The following is a 15292-nucleotide window of genomic DNA, read 5'->3' on the forward strand; positions in this document are numbered from 1 at the left end:
CTCTGTCCGCCCTGTAGATGCCAACCGCCGTCATCTGTTGCAACAACTTCCCCGACCCCTTCCACCATCATGCTGTAATTAACCAACTTTTGGCTGCTACTGCTTTTTAATGTTGAGTCTTACTAAAGTGAAAAGGATTTGTCTTTTATGGATGCGTGGCAAGTATCAAACAAAAAAGCCTTATTTTTCTGGTCTCAGGCAAAGAACATTTAAAAATAATCTAAGGTACAATGGAACAAAACATTTTATTCTTAGTCTTTTATGGAACACTGCACTTCACACTTCAATTCAATAAAAAGACAGGACTCAGACAAGACTAAAATAAGTTATTAAAAAGGAAGACAGCAAAGGCGGATATACGCTATGTCCTAGTTTCAGCTGCAAAATGCTACGTATCTTATTCCTTCTTCATAATTTAAACTTCATATGCCTGAGGTTTGTAAGTTAAGCTACCTGTTTCATGAGATGAGTTGTTCTCTGTGTGGTTAATAAACTGATGTTAATGCCCCTCTAACCAAGTGGTCGTAATCTGCAGATAGGTAAGGGAAGCTGGACACACACTATCAACCTTCTGAAATATAAGTGTATTTTCATCCTTATTTTTCTCAAATTATGTTTGAGATAAAGTCACCTAGATTGGTATAATAATTAGTACACCCCTGTGCAATATCTGTCAAATCTTTATATTTAATAAAAAAAACGTTCAACTTGTTTCATCTTATCAGACTTGTAAAGGGTTTAGTACCAGTCCGGGGTGAGTTGGCAACCAACTGAAACTATGTGTCTAGGATAACCTATTGTAAGGTTAAATGGTTGTCTGAAGTGCTAGTGTACGGTTTGTCTGCTCTGGGCTACTTCAGATACTTGGTAGGGCGCCATTTTGGCTCCTCCGGAAAAAATTATATATGAGAGTAAAAGAGCTCATTCTTAGATAAGGAAAACATTGCAATACTCCGTTTTAGGTAATTATGCACTAATCTAAACTAAACTAAAATAAACTTTTGAATATTCTATTAAAATTATATTAAAAGATTCTTCAAATCCAACTGGTCCTTTGAAAATAAGCAGGTTAGCTAAGCCAAATAAAAAAATATTGGTCCCAAACAAGATCATAAAATAATCTTTAGGCCCCACAGTTGTCACCATTTAGGCCTGAGTCTCCATGTCTCCACCTGGCGAGGAACTCTCTGCAGTGGGAATTCAAATTGTGAGACCCAGATGAAAGAGGAGCATCAGCAGGCCAGTAGGCAGCAGTTATAAGGAGGTGAAGGATATTTGGGAAGAGCCAAACAACCAAAATTAACTCAACTTAACTTTGCATTTAAAAAAAGGATAACTAAGTGCTTCTGACTTGGCACAAGGAATGTCTGTGGGAATTAGAGTTTTTCTGATGACTCAATATGGAAGACATTGAATTATATAAAACTTTAAGGTTGGCGTCCAAGAAGAAAACCATTACTCACAAAACTGCAAGATTCAACCTTGTCCTAGAACAGGAAGAGAAGCCTGATGGATGTTGACAGAACATTCTTTGGTCAGATTAGACCACAATGAATTGGTTTGAATCAGATGAGGTCCAGCATATTTGGCTGGGACCTGGGCAGGAGTTCTGTAGTGACTGCACAGTACTCACCATGAAACATGGAGAGGAGGGTGTGCTGTTGTGGGGCAGCAAGAGTGAAAAAAGATGTACGGGAAGTGACATCTATAGATGGAGTAGGTTTGTATAATAGTTTACTGAATTAAAAGATGACTCCCAGACTCAAGGACCTTGGTAGGAGAGGGGATTTTCCAACATGACAATGATCCAAGACAAACTGCAAAAATCAACCAACCTAAATCCTTGTTTTGAATACTTTAAAGTAAAAGGTAGAGCCAGGACAATGGCAGAACATCTCTCCAGAGAATTGTACAACACTGGTATCATCTATGCCAAGGAGGATTCAGTCTGTCATCACAGATAATGCTAATAATTCAAAACATATTTAAAATAAACTCTATCAATCTCAGGCTGTATTGACCTTCATTGCATTAAGAATGTAGTATGGATCTTTCATCATAATTTAATTTTGATTCTGGGCTTTGGCTACAAACCAGTAAAATTGTAGTAAGTTCAGGATTTGTAATTTCTTCACATTACAGTGATATTTACCAGGGGTGTACTAATACATTTTTTATGTGTACTGAATGAGCTCTAAGAAAAGCCCAACATGTCCAGAGACATAAATCATTTCTGGAGACATTCTGCACCGCAGTATAGGGTAGGAAAGATAAAATATGGAGCCAATGTAGATGGATATGTTCTACATTATAGGAGAATAGAAGCTTGGCAACGTATTCTCCTCCTGAGCTGCTGTACGTGTGTGTTCTCCTTCAGTTACAAAGTGATTGCTGAGTGACTGAAGTAAGCCTAGCACTTGGTGTTTTGTCTAAGCTGGACCACATGTGAAAATAAATCATGCAGTATACAGCATCATGCATTAAATCTTGTGCCAAACTCATTGCCCTGTATGACAATGGATACTTCCATACAGAGAAAATATTAGACCAGTTGCATCAGGAAATTAGATTTTATAAGTGGTAAAAGAAGGATGAAACACAAAAAAAATTCAGGTTTCAGGATGTGTAGCAGCCTGAGAGATTTATTTGAGCCTGTGAGGTGTGTTTATTCTTTTCATATCCTGTGCTCATTGTAAATTTCCCTTATTTTATTTTGTTTAGTCTTGGTTTTGGTTTGAGATAATTCCCAAGGTGCTCGCTGTCAGTGGAGACTCCTCAGAATAACCACACACAAATTAGCTGTCTACTACCAAGAAACCACAGGAAATATCAATGTCACACTCAAACCTATCTCTTTCAAATATAAAGAATAAAAACTTTCTCTTGTGAGTTAACTATAACATAGGCTAAACAAAACTAGTAGTAGCTCAAGTAACCTTTAGCACAAGGTGTTAGAAAAATGAACAAACAAAAAACCAAACACTAGGTTTATGTAGCTTATTTCCTGTGTGACGCCATGAACCACATCTGGAACAAAATATTCTAAAGTAAAGGTACACTTAGTTTTCTCTTGAGCTTTTACACTCCAATGGTCTTCACCAAATATAAGTTGCTCAGGTGTCATCTTTGGACCTAAAGTACCAAACTTTGTAACATACTGGCGGAAACTGCAAATCCTGCCTGTGTTCACTCCCTGTCATGATCCATTGTTTTTAAAGCAGTTTTACGCCCACAGACACAGACAGATGATTTGATTGGTCCTGAATCGTGGGATCCAGACCAGGCTCCCGGGGATGCCTGGGGTACTGAGGGTACTTTGTCCCCATTTATTGAAAAGACATCAAAGTCAGTAAAAGGCTCCCATAACCACAACCATTCCTCAATGTATGACTGAATTTCCTTACTTAAGGTCAAATCATTTCCAGTCTGGGACCAGCTTTGGTCTCATAATCAAAGACACCTAATGTATTTTTCTGGTGTCCTCTCAACCAGGGTATTTGCTAAGACCCTGTAACAAGGCTCAATGATCACATCCAGACACCTGAACAAGTTACATTTCATGAAGTGCATGGAATATGCTCAATTCACCACAGAATCTAATAAGAGAACCTCGAGATTACAATATTATATCACAAAGACAAGTCAAGTGCCAAGATCAAGAGAGAATGTCGGTGCTCGAGCATTAAACCACTTGCCTCGCTCCCCATCTAACTATTCCTCTTTGCATCTCCGCCTCTGCTGCATTGATTTGGATTGTAGTGTGATGTTGTTGTGTTGGCATGGCCAGTGTGTTAAGGCTCTTTCCAACATGGCAGGTTGTAACTCAAGGTCTCTCAGCAGGGCGAGCCTGGAGCGCAGGGACCCCCAGGACTTCCAGGACCCCCTGGACCCCCAGGCTTGATTGGAACTGGTGGCACACCGGTAAGTCCCACTACTTATACACCTGTTAATTTTCAATCTTAGAAAACATCTCAGCTTTTTACCCCAAAAGTCATTCGATGTGTTAGTTTACCTTGAAGCTGTTCTGGCACATGATTTGTTATAGAACAATCTGGGAGGGGCTTGTTGGAAACTGTTTGGAAAAAAGGCAGGTCACTGTCTATTAAGTTGCCAAACTCAGTTGGGAGACAAAAATTTGTCTCTTCTTTCAAAGAAGAGATCCATTTCTGATGTAACTGATGCAATAGAAGTGTCTCTGCCAAACTTTGGTCCTTTACAACGATGTAAAAGAACCTTTCTTGCTGTCGTCGCATCGTAGACAAGGCTTTGGTCCAAATCATTGTGGTTCAGCAAAGAGCAAATTACTTGGAGCCTGAAAAGAAACTGACCTTCTTGCTATTGGTGATTGGATTTCAGTGATTTAGTTCAATCAAACTAACACACATTCCTTAGTACTAAATGTTTTGGGCTTTGTTTTCCACCCGCAGATTATGAATTATCAGTTTGCAGTCTTACAAATAGTATTCACATCAACATCCAAATCAAAGCTACACCATCCAACAATGTTCCACTATATGTGTTTGTTAAACATGCAAAAGTGCCTGAAAACGCTTTAATGCAACATGTACAACCAATATCTGCTGTTCAAAGTAGTCCCTGACACACCCACATTTATAATCCTGCATCAATCCAATCTGATCTGAACAAAGAATTTATGATAAATAAACTCAGACTGCTCTCAGAAAAGTTAAAACATAGTAAGAATACTACAAGTACAGTTTCAGTCAGAACAGGGACCTACAGTCTGAACATGCTGTTAATATCTCAGCTATTAAACAGCTGACTTTGTTTTCATGTCTCCACCTAAGAAACTCAACATTTTCACTTTGACAACCATGGGAGATGTTGATTTTATGACAGAAAAAGGTTCTTCAATTTCCTATTGTGCTAGTTTAAGGTCATTACTTTATTGAATATTTTCAGGCTCTTATTATTTCCACAAAATGTTTGCAAATGTTGACTGCACTATGCAACTGGTATCACAGTTAGTTTTATAGAATACATGCGAAGAATTGTTGCTCTTGTCATACAGGGTAAACCCGGTGAGCCAGGCAAACCAGGAAAAGACCCAAGGGTAAGTCTGGTTCAGTGACTTTTCCACCTATCATTTTCCAGAACCTTCTCATTAGGATAAGTTTGTTTATGTGACATTTATCTTATATCTATGTTCTTTCTGCAGCTCATACCAGGACTGAAGGTATGCTAATTTCTCCTCTTTTCCAAACTGTGAAATTTAAGTTTTGAAAAAATACATTAGCATCACTGTGCCTTCTCAAGAATGACTCACACACACAAACACACATAAAACATGCCATAAGAAAGAGGACTCAAGTCTAAATGTTTTCACGTGGTCTCTATTTCTTTGGATAGGAAGAGTGGATCTTCATATGATACATCAAGTGTCACAGATTATTTAAAAATAGCTATGTAGATTTTATATTGTTTAGAGCTGAATCTCAGTTGTTCTCACCATAATAGATTTAAGCATGAGCAGTAATAGCCGAACAACCACACAAGCATTTAGGTGAAAACATGACTTTGTAGGTCACAAACCAAGCCTGAATTTCTGTACCTATCTGTGACCCCATTTGTATCTGTCAATGTACATTTGCATTTGTCACACTGGCTGGATATGTACTCATTTTTACACTGTGTTTTATCCATCCAGGGTGAGCCAGGTGTTCCAGGGCATAAGGTGAGCTGCCTTGTGTATTTCACCTTTGGAAAACAGTATACAGTAGCTTGGATGTTGATGGATTGAGTATAATTTATTCCAGTACACAATCTATTGTACACATTGTAATCATGGACATGTATGTTTCATTTGTTTGTATGTACATGTGGGTGGTTTAGGCAGTAGCAGTAATATTGTATTTCTCATTGCTTGGTTTGGGCGGATTAAACACTTGTTAGTTATGCGAATAGAAAAGCATCAGAATGAACTAGAAAGGCACTAAATAGCATGTCAGCCTCTGCCACAGTCCACCTATACCCAATCAAGCCATACCAACTAGTACACAATAGACATCAGTTCCCTAAATATGCTGGATTTTCTTTATCAAGATCCATACATTATTTCCTTAGAAATCAGAGAAAAATCAAACAATCATAAAAAAATCTCTGTCTCACAATGTTATACATGATAAAACATTTAATGGGTTCTGTTTTGGTCCATGCTCCATCCTTCCACTAAGTTTAAAGAAAATCGATTTCAGTAGTTTTTGCGTAATTCTGCTCAATCACAGATGTCTGATAGGCCTTAACAAGGTGCAACATCCTCTGCTAGTAACCCTCGGGTAAAAGTAGCAAAAACAGAGGAAAATACTAGAAACCTCAGAAAGAGCTACATGTGAGGGATCCCTCTCCCTGAACGGATAGAAGGGCAATAGACACCTTGAAAAACAGACAAATGGCAGTGAAAACATAACCTCCTTAGCAGAGGTAACAACACATCTAGGAAATCAAAAAGTAAAGCTCCTTGTGAAAAGATGGGTTTAAACATATTTTGCCTCTTTACCTATGTTGTGCTCACTCACAAGAATGATGTCAACTTCATGTGAATCAGTCTTTGGTCAAATGTTGTGTCTCTCTCTCTCCACAGGGTGATCGAGGCAATGTAGGCCCATTAGGACCTGAAGGCCCTAAGGTACTTCACTTGCTACCTGTTTTATAACTTGTATATTTCACTGTGGCGTTAGGCTTTATTCAACTTTGTAGCTTTGTAGGTTTTCTATCTGTGTTTAATCTTGGAAACAAACCTATTATTTTTCTATTAAATGGTACAACAAGGTTTTATATAAAGCTTTGGGGATTGTTTAGAACTGATTACATAGAAATACAGTGGCACTGACCTCACAAAATGATGTAGGTAGCATCTGCTGCTACATTTATGGTTTTGACATTTAATCAATGGATGGCAAGTGTTTGTTGGATTATTGCACATTATTCTCAGGCATGGACACATTGTGTATACCCACCCACCCACGCACACACACACACACACACTCACACACACACATACACACACACACACACACACACACACACTCGCAAAACAAAAGCATGCACACGCTCTTTGTGATTACAGCTGATATAACCTTGGCTTTGAAGTTGTGTGTTGGGGGTCAAAGTGAGCTCTGCCCGCTACTCTCTCCACGTGCTTGTCCTTCTCCACCTTTCCATGGCTTAGCAGAGTTCCTCTAGATAACACACATGGACATACACACACATGCACATGTACAGAGCAACTGTTCAACTCTAATCCAAGCCATTATATGGCATTACTAGGTGAGAATATTTGGGTGGTTTATAGATGACAAGAGCAAAGCTTCCAAAAGTGGAAAAGGAGAAATTAACTTTAAAAATAAAATTAAAAAAATTAGCGGCTTCTGCGTCTGTTGCAGGCCGGGGATTGGTTGTCATGTTTAGAAAGTGTCTCACTCAAGTTGAAGGAATGAAGACCAAGCTCTAACTTCAATTGAGTAGGAGTGAAATAGTATAAGAAAGGAAGGAGCGTAAATGCTTGGAAGAGTGTTTAGGGCAAAAATGATAGTCTGACATATCATCACCTCGTGAAGTTGCTATGGATAACATAATAGTAGACATCGAGCAGACACAGAGCCTCATTAGCATCCGTTTGGAGTTGTGTTTCTGGCCAAGTGAAATATTGACTTTCCTGTCAGCTTGCTGTAAGCTGCTCGTTCTTCAGCTGCTAGATTCATCCACTACATTCACCAGCTCCTCAAAAAACGTCTGTGTGCTGTTCGAATCCAAATGTTACCGTGCAGACTGAGTGGGGAACACTGTCTTACTGATCCTTCCAATGAGATCCAGTGATCTGGTGATCCTCTGCAGTCACTCTACTATTATTACCTTGTTATTTAATTTGTTGTTCATGTTTAAAAAATATATATTAATGGACCTTTGAGAATTCAGTCTGAGTTTTTATCTTTTATGCTAAATAGAGCCTTCAAATGTAATATTTTGAAAACTTAATTGATAACTGTGTCATTCATTAAGTATAGAATATGAATAAGTTATTATGTTTGCTATTTCTTTACTAAATTCCATTTAGAGCAAAGCTTTCCTGTGAGGTGGATATGGTGCTGCTGCAGTTACAACACAGCCACAGTTTATATTATATCATTATAACATGGTTCTTTGTGAAAGTAATTTTGCCTGAAACAAGAAATATAAACTGAGATTTAGTGAACTGAGAAGGTCACACTGAAAACACAATGTCCCTCTTGAGTTTATATACTGCAGCTTTTCGGGGGCTTTGACTGCTTGAAGCCCCTTTTGCCTTTAGCTTCTGTGCAGATTATTGCCTTGTAAACTTAAACCATTCTTCTGTCTGTTGTTTGAAACCAAACTGGACTACTGTCGATCTGTTGTCTGCCATGAGCTTTATGAGGTTATGATGCTACTGAGTTGAAGGTCACTAAGAGGAAAAGAGAAGAGGGCCTCACAGGCACAGTGGTTGAATAAGAGGTTCTTCAACAGAGATTAGATAACTTGGATGAAATGCAAACTGCTCCTCCAGCTTTCACATCCAACTTTTGGACTAAGGCCAGATATTACCACTGTTTTCCCAATATTGTTAGATTTTTACTTACACCGCCCTTTATTTATTCATTTTGATTGAATTCAGTTAAGTCAGGAAGGTGATCTGGAAACACATTATTAAATCGTAAATTATTAAAATATGGATTCATTTTCCTTGACAAAAGCAAATAACATTAATTATTCAGCTTGTAAGAAAATAAATGCAACGCTTAAACATGGATTGTCAATAGCAGATGCTCGGACAAAGTAGAACAGATCTGCTTTAATAATCACTTAGACCACAGACATTCTTAATTCATGTGCACTGTTTGTGTTGACATCACATCAGCCTGATATCGCAGACATCTGTTAGCTAGCGCTAGTAATCTGGGAGGGACAGACTGAATGAGGTAGAATGCACACATTGTTTAACTTCTACAGCCTCACATGTCATAGAGATAGTTCCTGTAAATTAAAAATAAACTGAGACCTCAGTTTAGTGTACTAAATCTTTTTCAGTCTATCTCTCTTGTAGATGTTATTTCTAGATTACTTGTTCTGCTATACCTTCACCTGTCAGATCAGCCAGAGCCAATGGATATAGAGGATCTTGTACTCCATCTAGTGGACTGGTGTGTACCTGTTTTTTTTCTTAATGACAGTATTTGCTTTGTTTTACAGGGAGTTAAAGGTGACCAGGGAATTGAGGTAAGATTCTAAAATGTTCTTCTGTGTCATAACATATTAGGAATAGCTGAAGCTTGCAACCTGTTTTCTATGTTTTGTTCAGTCAAATCTTTAGAAGTGCTACCTGCTCTCCTTAGGTCAACAGTCTACTGTGGGCAGTTATATCTCCAGCTAGTTTTCAGCTTTGTCAGAGTGGAGATAATGTTATCTAATTGGATTTAAATTATATATTTCACTTAAAGCTTGTGCTAATGAAAGAGGGTTAATATGAGTCATCCCTTATTTTTGGTCTGGATGAGGAATCATCTCTCTTCTGGCTACAGTTCAATTTTTTCCGAGGCAATCATTTGCATGCTTTGATCCAGGGGCCAATATGACAGAAGGCCGCTAATGTCACCTCTAGAGATTTAAAGTTCCTCCTGTCGGCTCCATTTCAATAGGGAGCACTCCTTTCCCCCCTGAGACTTTGCTCATCTCTGATTTAGTCCTGGTTGAAAGAGCGTGTCTGCTTTTACTGCCCCGCTGCTTCTCTGAGCGGCTTTTCTCATACACTCTATAGGGAGATGAAGGAAAGAGAGGTTTCCCAGGAGAGAGGGGCGAGAAGGTAGAGTGACAGGCGAGCATGGTGTAGTGTGTATGTGTGCGTGTGTGGGCGTGTGTGGCATGTTGAGGTTTATTTATGCATGGTGAGATCACAGATGTTGCTGCAGTCTTGATGAGTGAAACTTGGTTGAAATTTTTCTCGGAGTGGAAAGCCCTTTTTGCTGAAGAGCTGATGTTTGTTTTTGAACACAAACAACCTGGAAACCTTCACGCATGAATATATTTTTAACACAGCTTTAGTATTCAGTCGTGCTGTGCGGACATTACCTAGAAAGAATCAATACTTTTTCATCATTATGGTTTATGTGTCCAGTTAGTTATTTCTTCTTAGTTACTCATATTTTAATTTCTGATTTAATTCTCTGGTGTTCTCCAGCACCTCGAGATACCCAGGTGACCTACAACTACAGCAGTTCCACTTGGTCATGGTAGCATGGCAGTAGCAGTCTCAGCCAATATGTGCAGTATGTGTTTTCCCCATTAAGCTACACAGATGGGGGGGGGAAGGGAAAGAAAAAGTCAAAAGTGGATAAAAACTTCAAGCAAAGCGCATACTTGTTGATATCCACAGGAAATAGCGATCTGGAAATGGCCCTTATTGTTTAGTAATAAAGAGAAAGTGCTTTTGCAGGCGGCTCCTTCATTCTTTGGGTATGGTTGCTTGAGGAGTTGCGGCTTCAATCAACCCAAGGGAAATCTGTTCCGTATATAATCTCAACGAGCTGGCTGCTGGTACCTTGTGAGTGAAGTAAAGCAAATGAGGGTCAATGAGGTACCCAGCAAGAGGAAATATTAGCGGAGGGGAAGACAGAAATGAGGTTCTCAAGTCACCCAACTTGTTCTGTTATTCTTCAGTGGTCATATGTCTCCGTGAAACTCTTCTTGTTCTGGCTTTCTATTAGCGAATTGAAATGGAAAGAATTTAAAAAAGCTGTTTCCTTTTTTCAATGAATCTTTAACTTTTCATCGCTGAGTACAGAAATTATGAAAAAGACAAGAGTTGACAATTCCATGTCTCATGCACTTATGAGACACATTTGGTTTATCTAGTTAGCTCCGGTCTGTAGAGACCATTTGTGAATTGACGATTGTGGAGATCAAGAAGAAATCCAATGTCAAGTACAGCCAAGAGGACGATGCCACTGACACCAAGGTCAAGCAGAACAAACCTGCCTGCCTGTTGAATTGTCATTGAACTGGCCTATGTTTGGCAGCCCAAGCGGCCAGGTCACAAAAAGGCAACAGGTCTAAACACAAGTAGCACAGGCAGGTTTACAGGCGGAGATATGAATCAGGAAGACTAATATAGCCAAGAGTGGTGAATGGCAACACAAGCAACACAGTGTTGATCTTTCCTAGAACAAGGACAGGAGGAGCGGATCAGTGGTTAGTTGCAAGTGTACAGGTGGATGTGGAAGTTAGGGGAAGCAGTCAGGCCAAAATACAGAGTACAGCTGCTGGTATTGACTTAGAGGGAATGACAGGTTGTTGGAATGACAGCAAAGAAGTGATCCTCAAGCATCAAAGGGGGATGATTACATTTCCTTTAGGAGTGATGGGAACTGATTGCTCTGAAATTACCCTCCATTTACTTTTCCTCTGAGATACAAATACACTGCATGGCCTCAGTAAAGAGATTAGCATAGTGATAAATCATGACATGGCATGCCGGTGTCACAGAGCCATGTGGACCTGTGCCTGCTGTGTGTCTCAGGAAGAGAGAGCTGTTAAAATGGAAATATGGCAGAATGAACGACAAATATTTGAGGCTACCAGGGCGAGCCAATCGAAGCAGTCATAGATCAAAGGGAGATGCTGTTTCCTGTTTGGCAGCTGGTTGTTGGGAAGCGTCTTTAATGAACCCTCCTGTGTGTTCAGAGTCATCATTAATCATGAGGGTATAGCAGGGATAACCAAGCTCCAGTTATGCTTTCATCTGACCACAAGCTCATGTACACTACGGGACACACAGTCCTTTCCATCTCCACCTTTCGGCTGATACATGAAAGTAGAGTCACACACCTCTGAATGTCACCTACAAACAACAGTGTATTTGCACCAGAGAAAAACATATTTCATATTATGTTTGATTGTAAGTATTAGTGTCAACAATCGGACCTGTACCACTAGCTGTGACAGTAGCATGACCTAGTATGACCTTTGAGAACTATACCCTGCTGTTCAGATATTCTACAACCAACATTTAGAATTTGAACCATAATAATGTATCATTGGTTAATCATATTTGATCAATCAACCAATACAAAATGACGGTGAAATCAAATCTGGTTTCAATTAGAGGCCACTGTAGCAGCTCATCTCATAGTGATGTCCTCTGATGTAAATTAGTGTTCCATTTTGGCGCTGCTAGATCTTAGCTTTTGACATTGTGGATGTCTTTGACACTGGGTGCGAGGTGCGCAATGCTTCCTCTAGCATGTCGCTTGGTTCCTGCAGGTCTGGTACTGCTGTTATTTCCTGTGGTGTACTTCAGTGGTTCATCTTGGGTCCTATACTATTTGCTTTATATCTGCTCCGTTTAGGTCACATTATTAGCCATTTCAGAGATATATAAGTAATTTATATGCTGATGGTAGCTGAATAGGGTTAGGGTTAGGGTTAACCCTTAACCCTAACCCTAACCCTATTCAGCTATATGTCTTATTTAAGCATGGTAACCCTTGCCATTGTGGATTGTAAGTGTCTGCTTTCTCAATCTAATTTAGGAAGTGTGTGAGTAATCTTTGACATTTAATTGTTGACCCATGTTTTTATCACACAAAAAATCACAAAGCTCTGGCCTCTTTTGTCCGCTTTTCTCCTGTGAAAGATGTTGTAACTATACACATGTGATAGCCTTTTTATAATTCATGGATTTACTACTAGACAACAAGAACTGCCACCTGAGCGCTCATGCTAGGGTTCATTCTGCTCCAGACAAAAAGCCATATAGACAAAAACAGGATAACAACTTCCTCTCACATCTTAAATTGTTTGTTAAACAGTGTTGCCCTGCTCTCTGGTGGCCTAAAAGATGCACAACATATATTATCAAAGACTTGACCCCCCCCCCCCCCCCCCAGCAGAAAAATAAGTAAATTAGCATGAAAACATTTTAACTCTCCTCAATAGTCCTCACACACTTTAGACACAGTTTCATTTTTCTTATGTAAGTCTTTATGTGTTCAAGAGTAGCTTGTTAAAATAATTCTTATGGAAATGGCTACACAGGATTTTTTTTTTTTACGTGAGACAACATTTGCAGCCTAGCAGTTAGCCCCTGACTACAAATAAGGAGCAAACATATTAAAGCATCAGACAAACAGGAATGTAGCAACTCCCTCTACCAAGCAGCTACAGTATGTGTGTGCTTGTGTGGTCACAGCTGCGACTGTACATCAACTTTCAGTCATCTACTCATTAATCTGAAAAGAGGCCCAAGAACAGATGATCTACATTAGTGGGTTTTCATTTCTATTTTTAACAACAAATTTCAGAGGGTTCATGGTGTGGTGCCTGGCACATGATAGATGTTAATCAGTCACAGTTTTTCATTAAGCTTTACACTTTTACGTGGATGTGGATTATAAAACAATAAATCCCTGCCCCCTCCAGACCTCTGACAAAAAAAATAGACAACCAGGATAAGACAAACAAGATCATTCCCAGACTAAAAGACAACATTTTTTAAGTTGCTTTGCAGTTTTGCACTTTGCATGTACTTGAAACAGGTACAAGTCAGAGATGCATATCTCTGATGTTATTTCATTTGTTTTTTAGGTCATTTTGCAACTCTTTGTAGTGTGTGGTAATTTTTTTTGTTCTGGTGATAGTGTTGCTGTCTGTAGTCTTCTCTTCACAGCCTTGTTTTTTTTGGGGGGTGTGCTTATTCAGTAAACGATTGAAGGATTTGCATGAATTAAGTTCTTTCTTGTGCATCTACCATTTTTGACATTTATGGCATTTCCAACTCCATTGTAGGGAGACCGAGGTTTCCCAGGCGCTCCTGGGTTTAAGGTAAAGTTATACCTGAGCAGTGTGTGTGTGACATTATTATATACTCAGTCTGATCAGTGGGTCATACATGTCTTTCTTCCACTGCAAAGGGTCAGGCTGGCATCGCTGGTACCCCTGGCATCCCTGGCAAGAGGGGCTACAGGGTAGGCGTGGAATGGAATGTTCATCCACTGTCTGTGCTTCTGTCAGTCATCCCACTAATTTTATATTCATCACATCACTATTTTGTGTTTTTGACTGTCAAAGACTCTGCTTGGTTCTGTGTTTGGTCAATAGATGGTACAATCAGCCATCATTAATGACTGGTGCAGAACTGGACTGGCTATCCTTTTCATATCATATTATTTGTCACAACACCCTGACATGCACTAATAAATTCTGGATCATGGAAGAATGGATTGTTGGAATCCATTCTTGAATATGCTGTGATCTATGGGAATGCAAAGAAATACAGTTTGACAAAATAATCTTAACTCAAGTTCACATACAAGCTTTCTACAGATTCAGTTTGCTCAGTTGTCATGAGATATCTATAAATCATCATCAACATCACTTGTTCACGGTGAGGAGTCGACGTGCAACCTTGACTCAAGACCAAGACGGACTTTGAACTCTTCCTGTTCTCCCTGATGACATTTAGAACAGCCAGCCCAGGTCTGTTTTTTAGTAAGGGGGCTCCTTTTGAGTCCCAATCAATATCACCATCATGACATTATCCTGCAACCACAGCCCTGTGTGACAAGCAGACTAAAGCTTCCTCTCAGTGTCGCACTGTAGAAGATCAAAGGTCATTGATGATGAATCAGAGGGTGGCAGGAACAGAAGCAAGCAAGAGACTGACGTATTGACACCTAGAGATGGTCTTTGAATAGGGATTTGAACAGATGTGGAATATCATCGCCTCCAATATGACAATACAATACAAACAAAACTATATTTGAGGTGACATGATGCCAAGTATGATATCTCCATGTCAAATAAGCAAACTTCATTTTCTCAAGAAATTAGGGTGAAAGCTAGTGAGTGGACTTTGGGCTGAGAAGTATTTAATCAAACTGACATTTCCAACGTATATGTGAATTTTTGTGCTTTTTACTTAACCTGTCTGCTGTTTGATGTGTATTTGTTGTTATCACATAGAACAGCAGTGAAGATTACATGTCGCTTCAATGCGTTTAATAAACCACTTAATAATTTGTTTATTAAGAGGATTTTATGCTTCAGTCAAAATTTAATTTATTATTCTTGTCTGGTTAGTATTAATAATATGCATTTCTCTGTTTAGTTTGGACTTTGCTCAGACCATGTTTTGTATGTCTGGCAGGGTGAGAAGGGACAGCCAAGCACAGCAGCCACAGGTATTAAAGGAGAACCAGGTTCATCGGGACTGCCAGGCTTAACGGGACCCAAGGTAAATTGTTTGGATAGTGGACAGATACCT

General features: G+C 39.3%; 1 protein-coding gene across 1 annotated transcript in view; it reads left to right on the top strand.

Moving 5' to 3' along the window:
• Positions 1 to 15292, top strand: part of LOC128453042 (collagen alpha-1(XIII) chain) — a 55502-nt gene that overhangs the window by 16899 nt on the left and 23311 nt on the right. The window contains exons 12-20 of the mRNA XM_053435661.1: positions 3841 to 3921; positions 5033 to 5074; positions 5180 to 5197; positions 5669 to 5695; positions 6602 to 6646; positions 9226 to 9252; positions 13816 to 13851; positions 13941 to 13994; positions 15176 to 15262. Of these exons, the coding sequence (XP_053291636.1) occupies positions 3841 to 3921; positions 5033 to 5074; positions 5180 to 5197; positions 5669 to 5695; positions 6602 to 6646; positions 9226 to 9252; positions 13816 to 13851; positions 13941 to 13994; positions 15176 to 15262 (417 nt within the window). The remainder of the gene's footprint in view (positions 1 to 3840; positions 3922 to 5032; positions 5075 to 5179; positions 5198 to 5668; positions 5696 to 6601; positions 6647 to 9225; positions 9253 to 13815; positions 13852 to 13940; positions 13995 to 15175; positions 15263 to 15292) is intronic.

This window comes from Pleuronectes platessa, chromosome 12 (assembly GCF_947347685.1).
Source record: "Pleuronectes platessa chromosome 12, fPlePla1.1, whole genome shotgun sequence".
NCBI lineage: Eukaryota > Metazoa > Chordata > Actinopteri > Pleuronectiformes > Pleuronectidae > Pleuronectes > Pleuronectes platessa.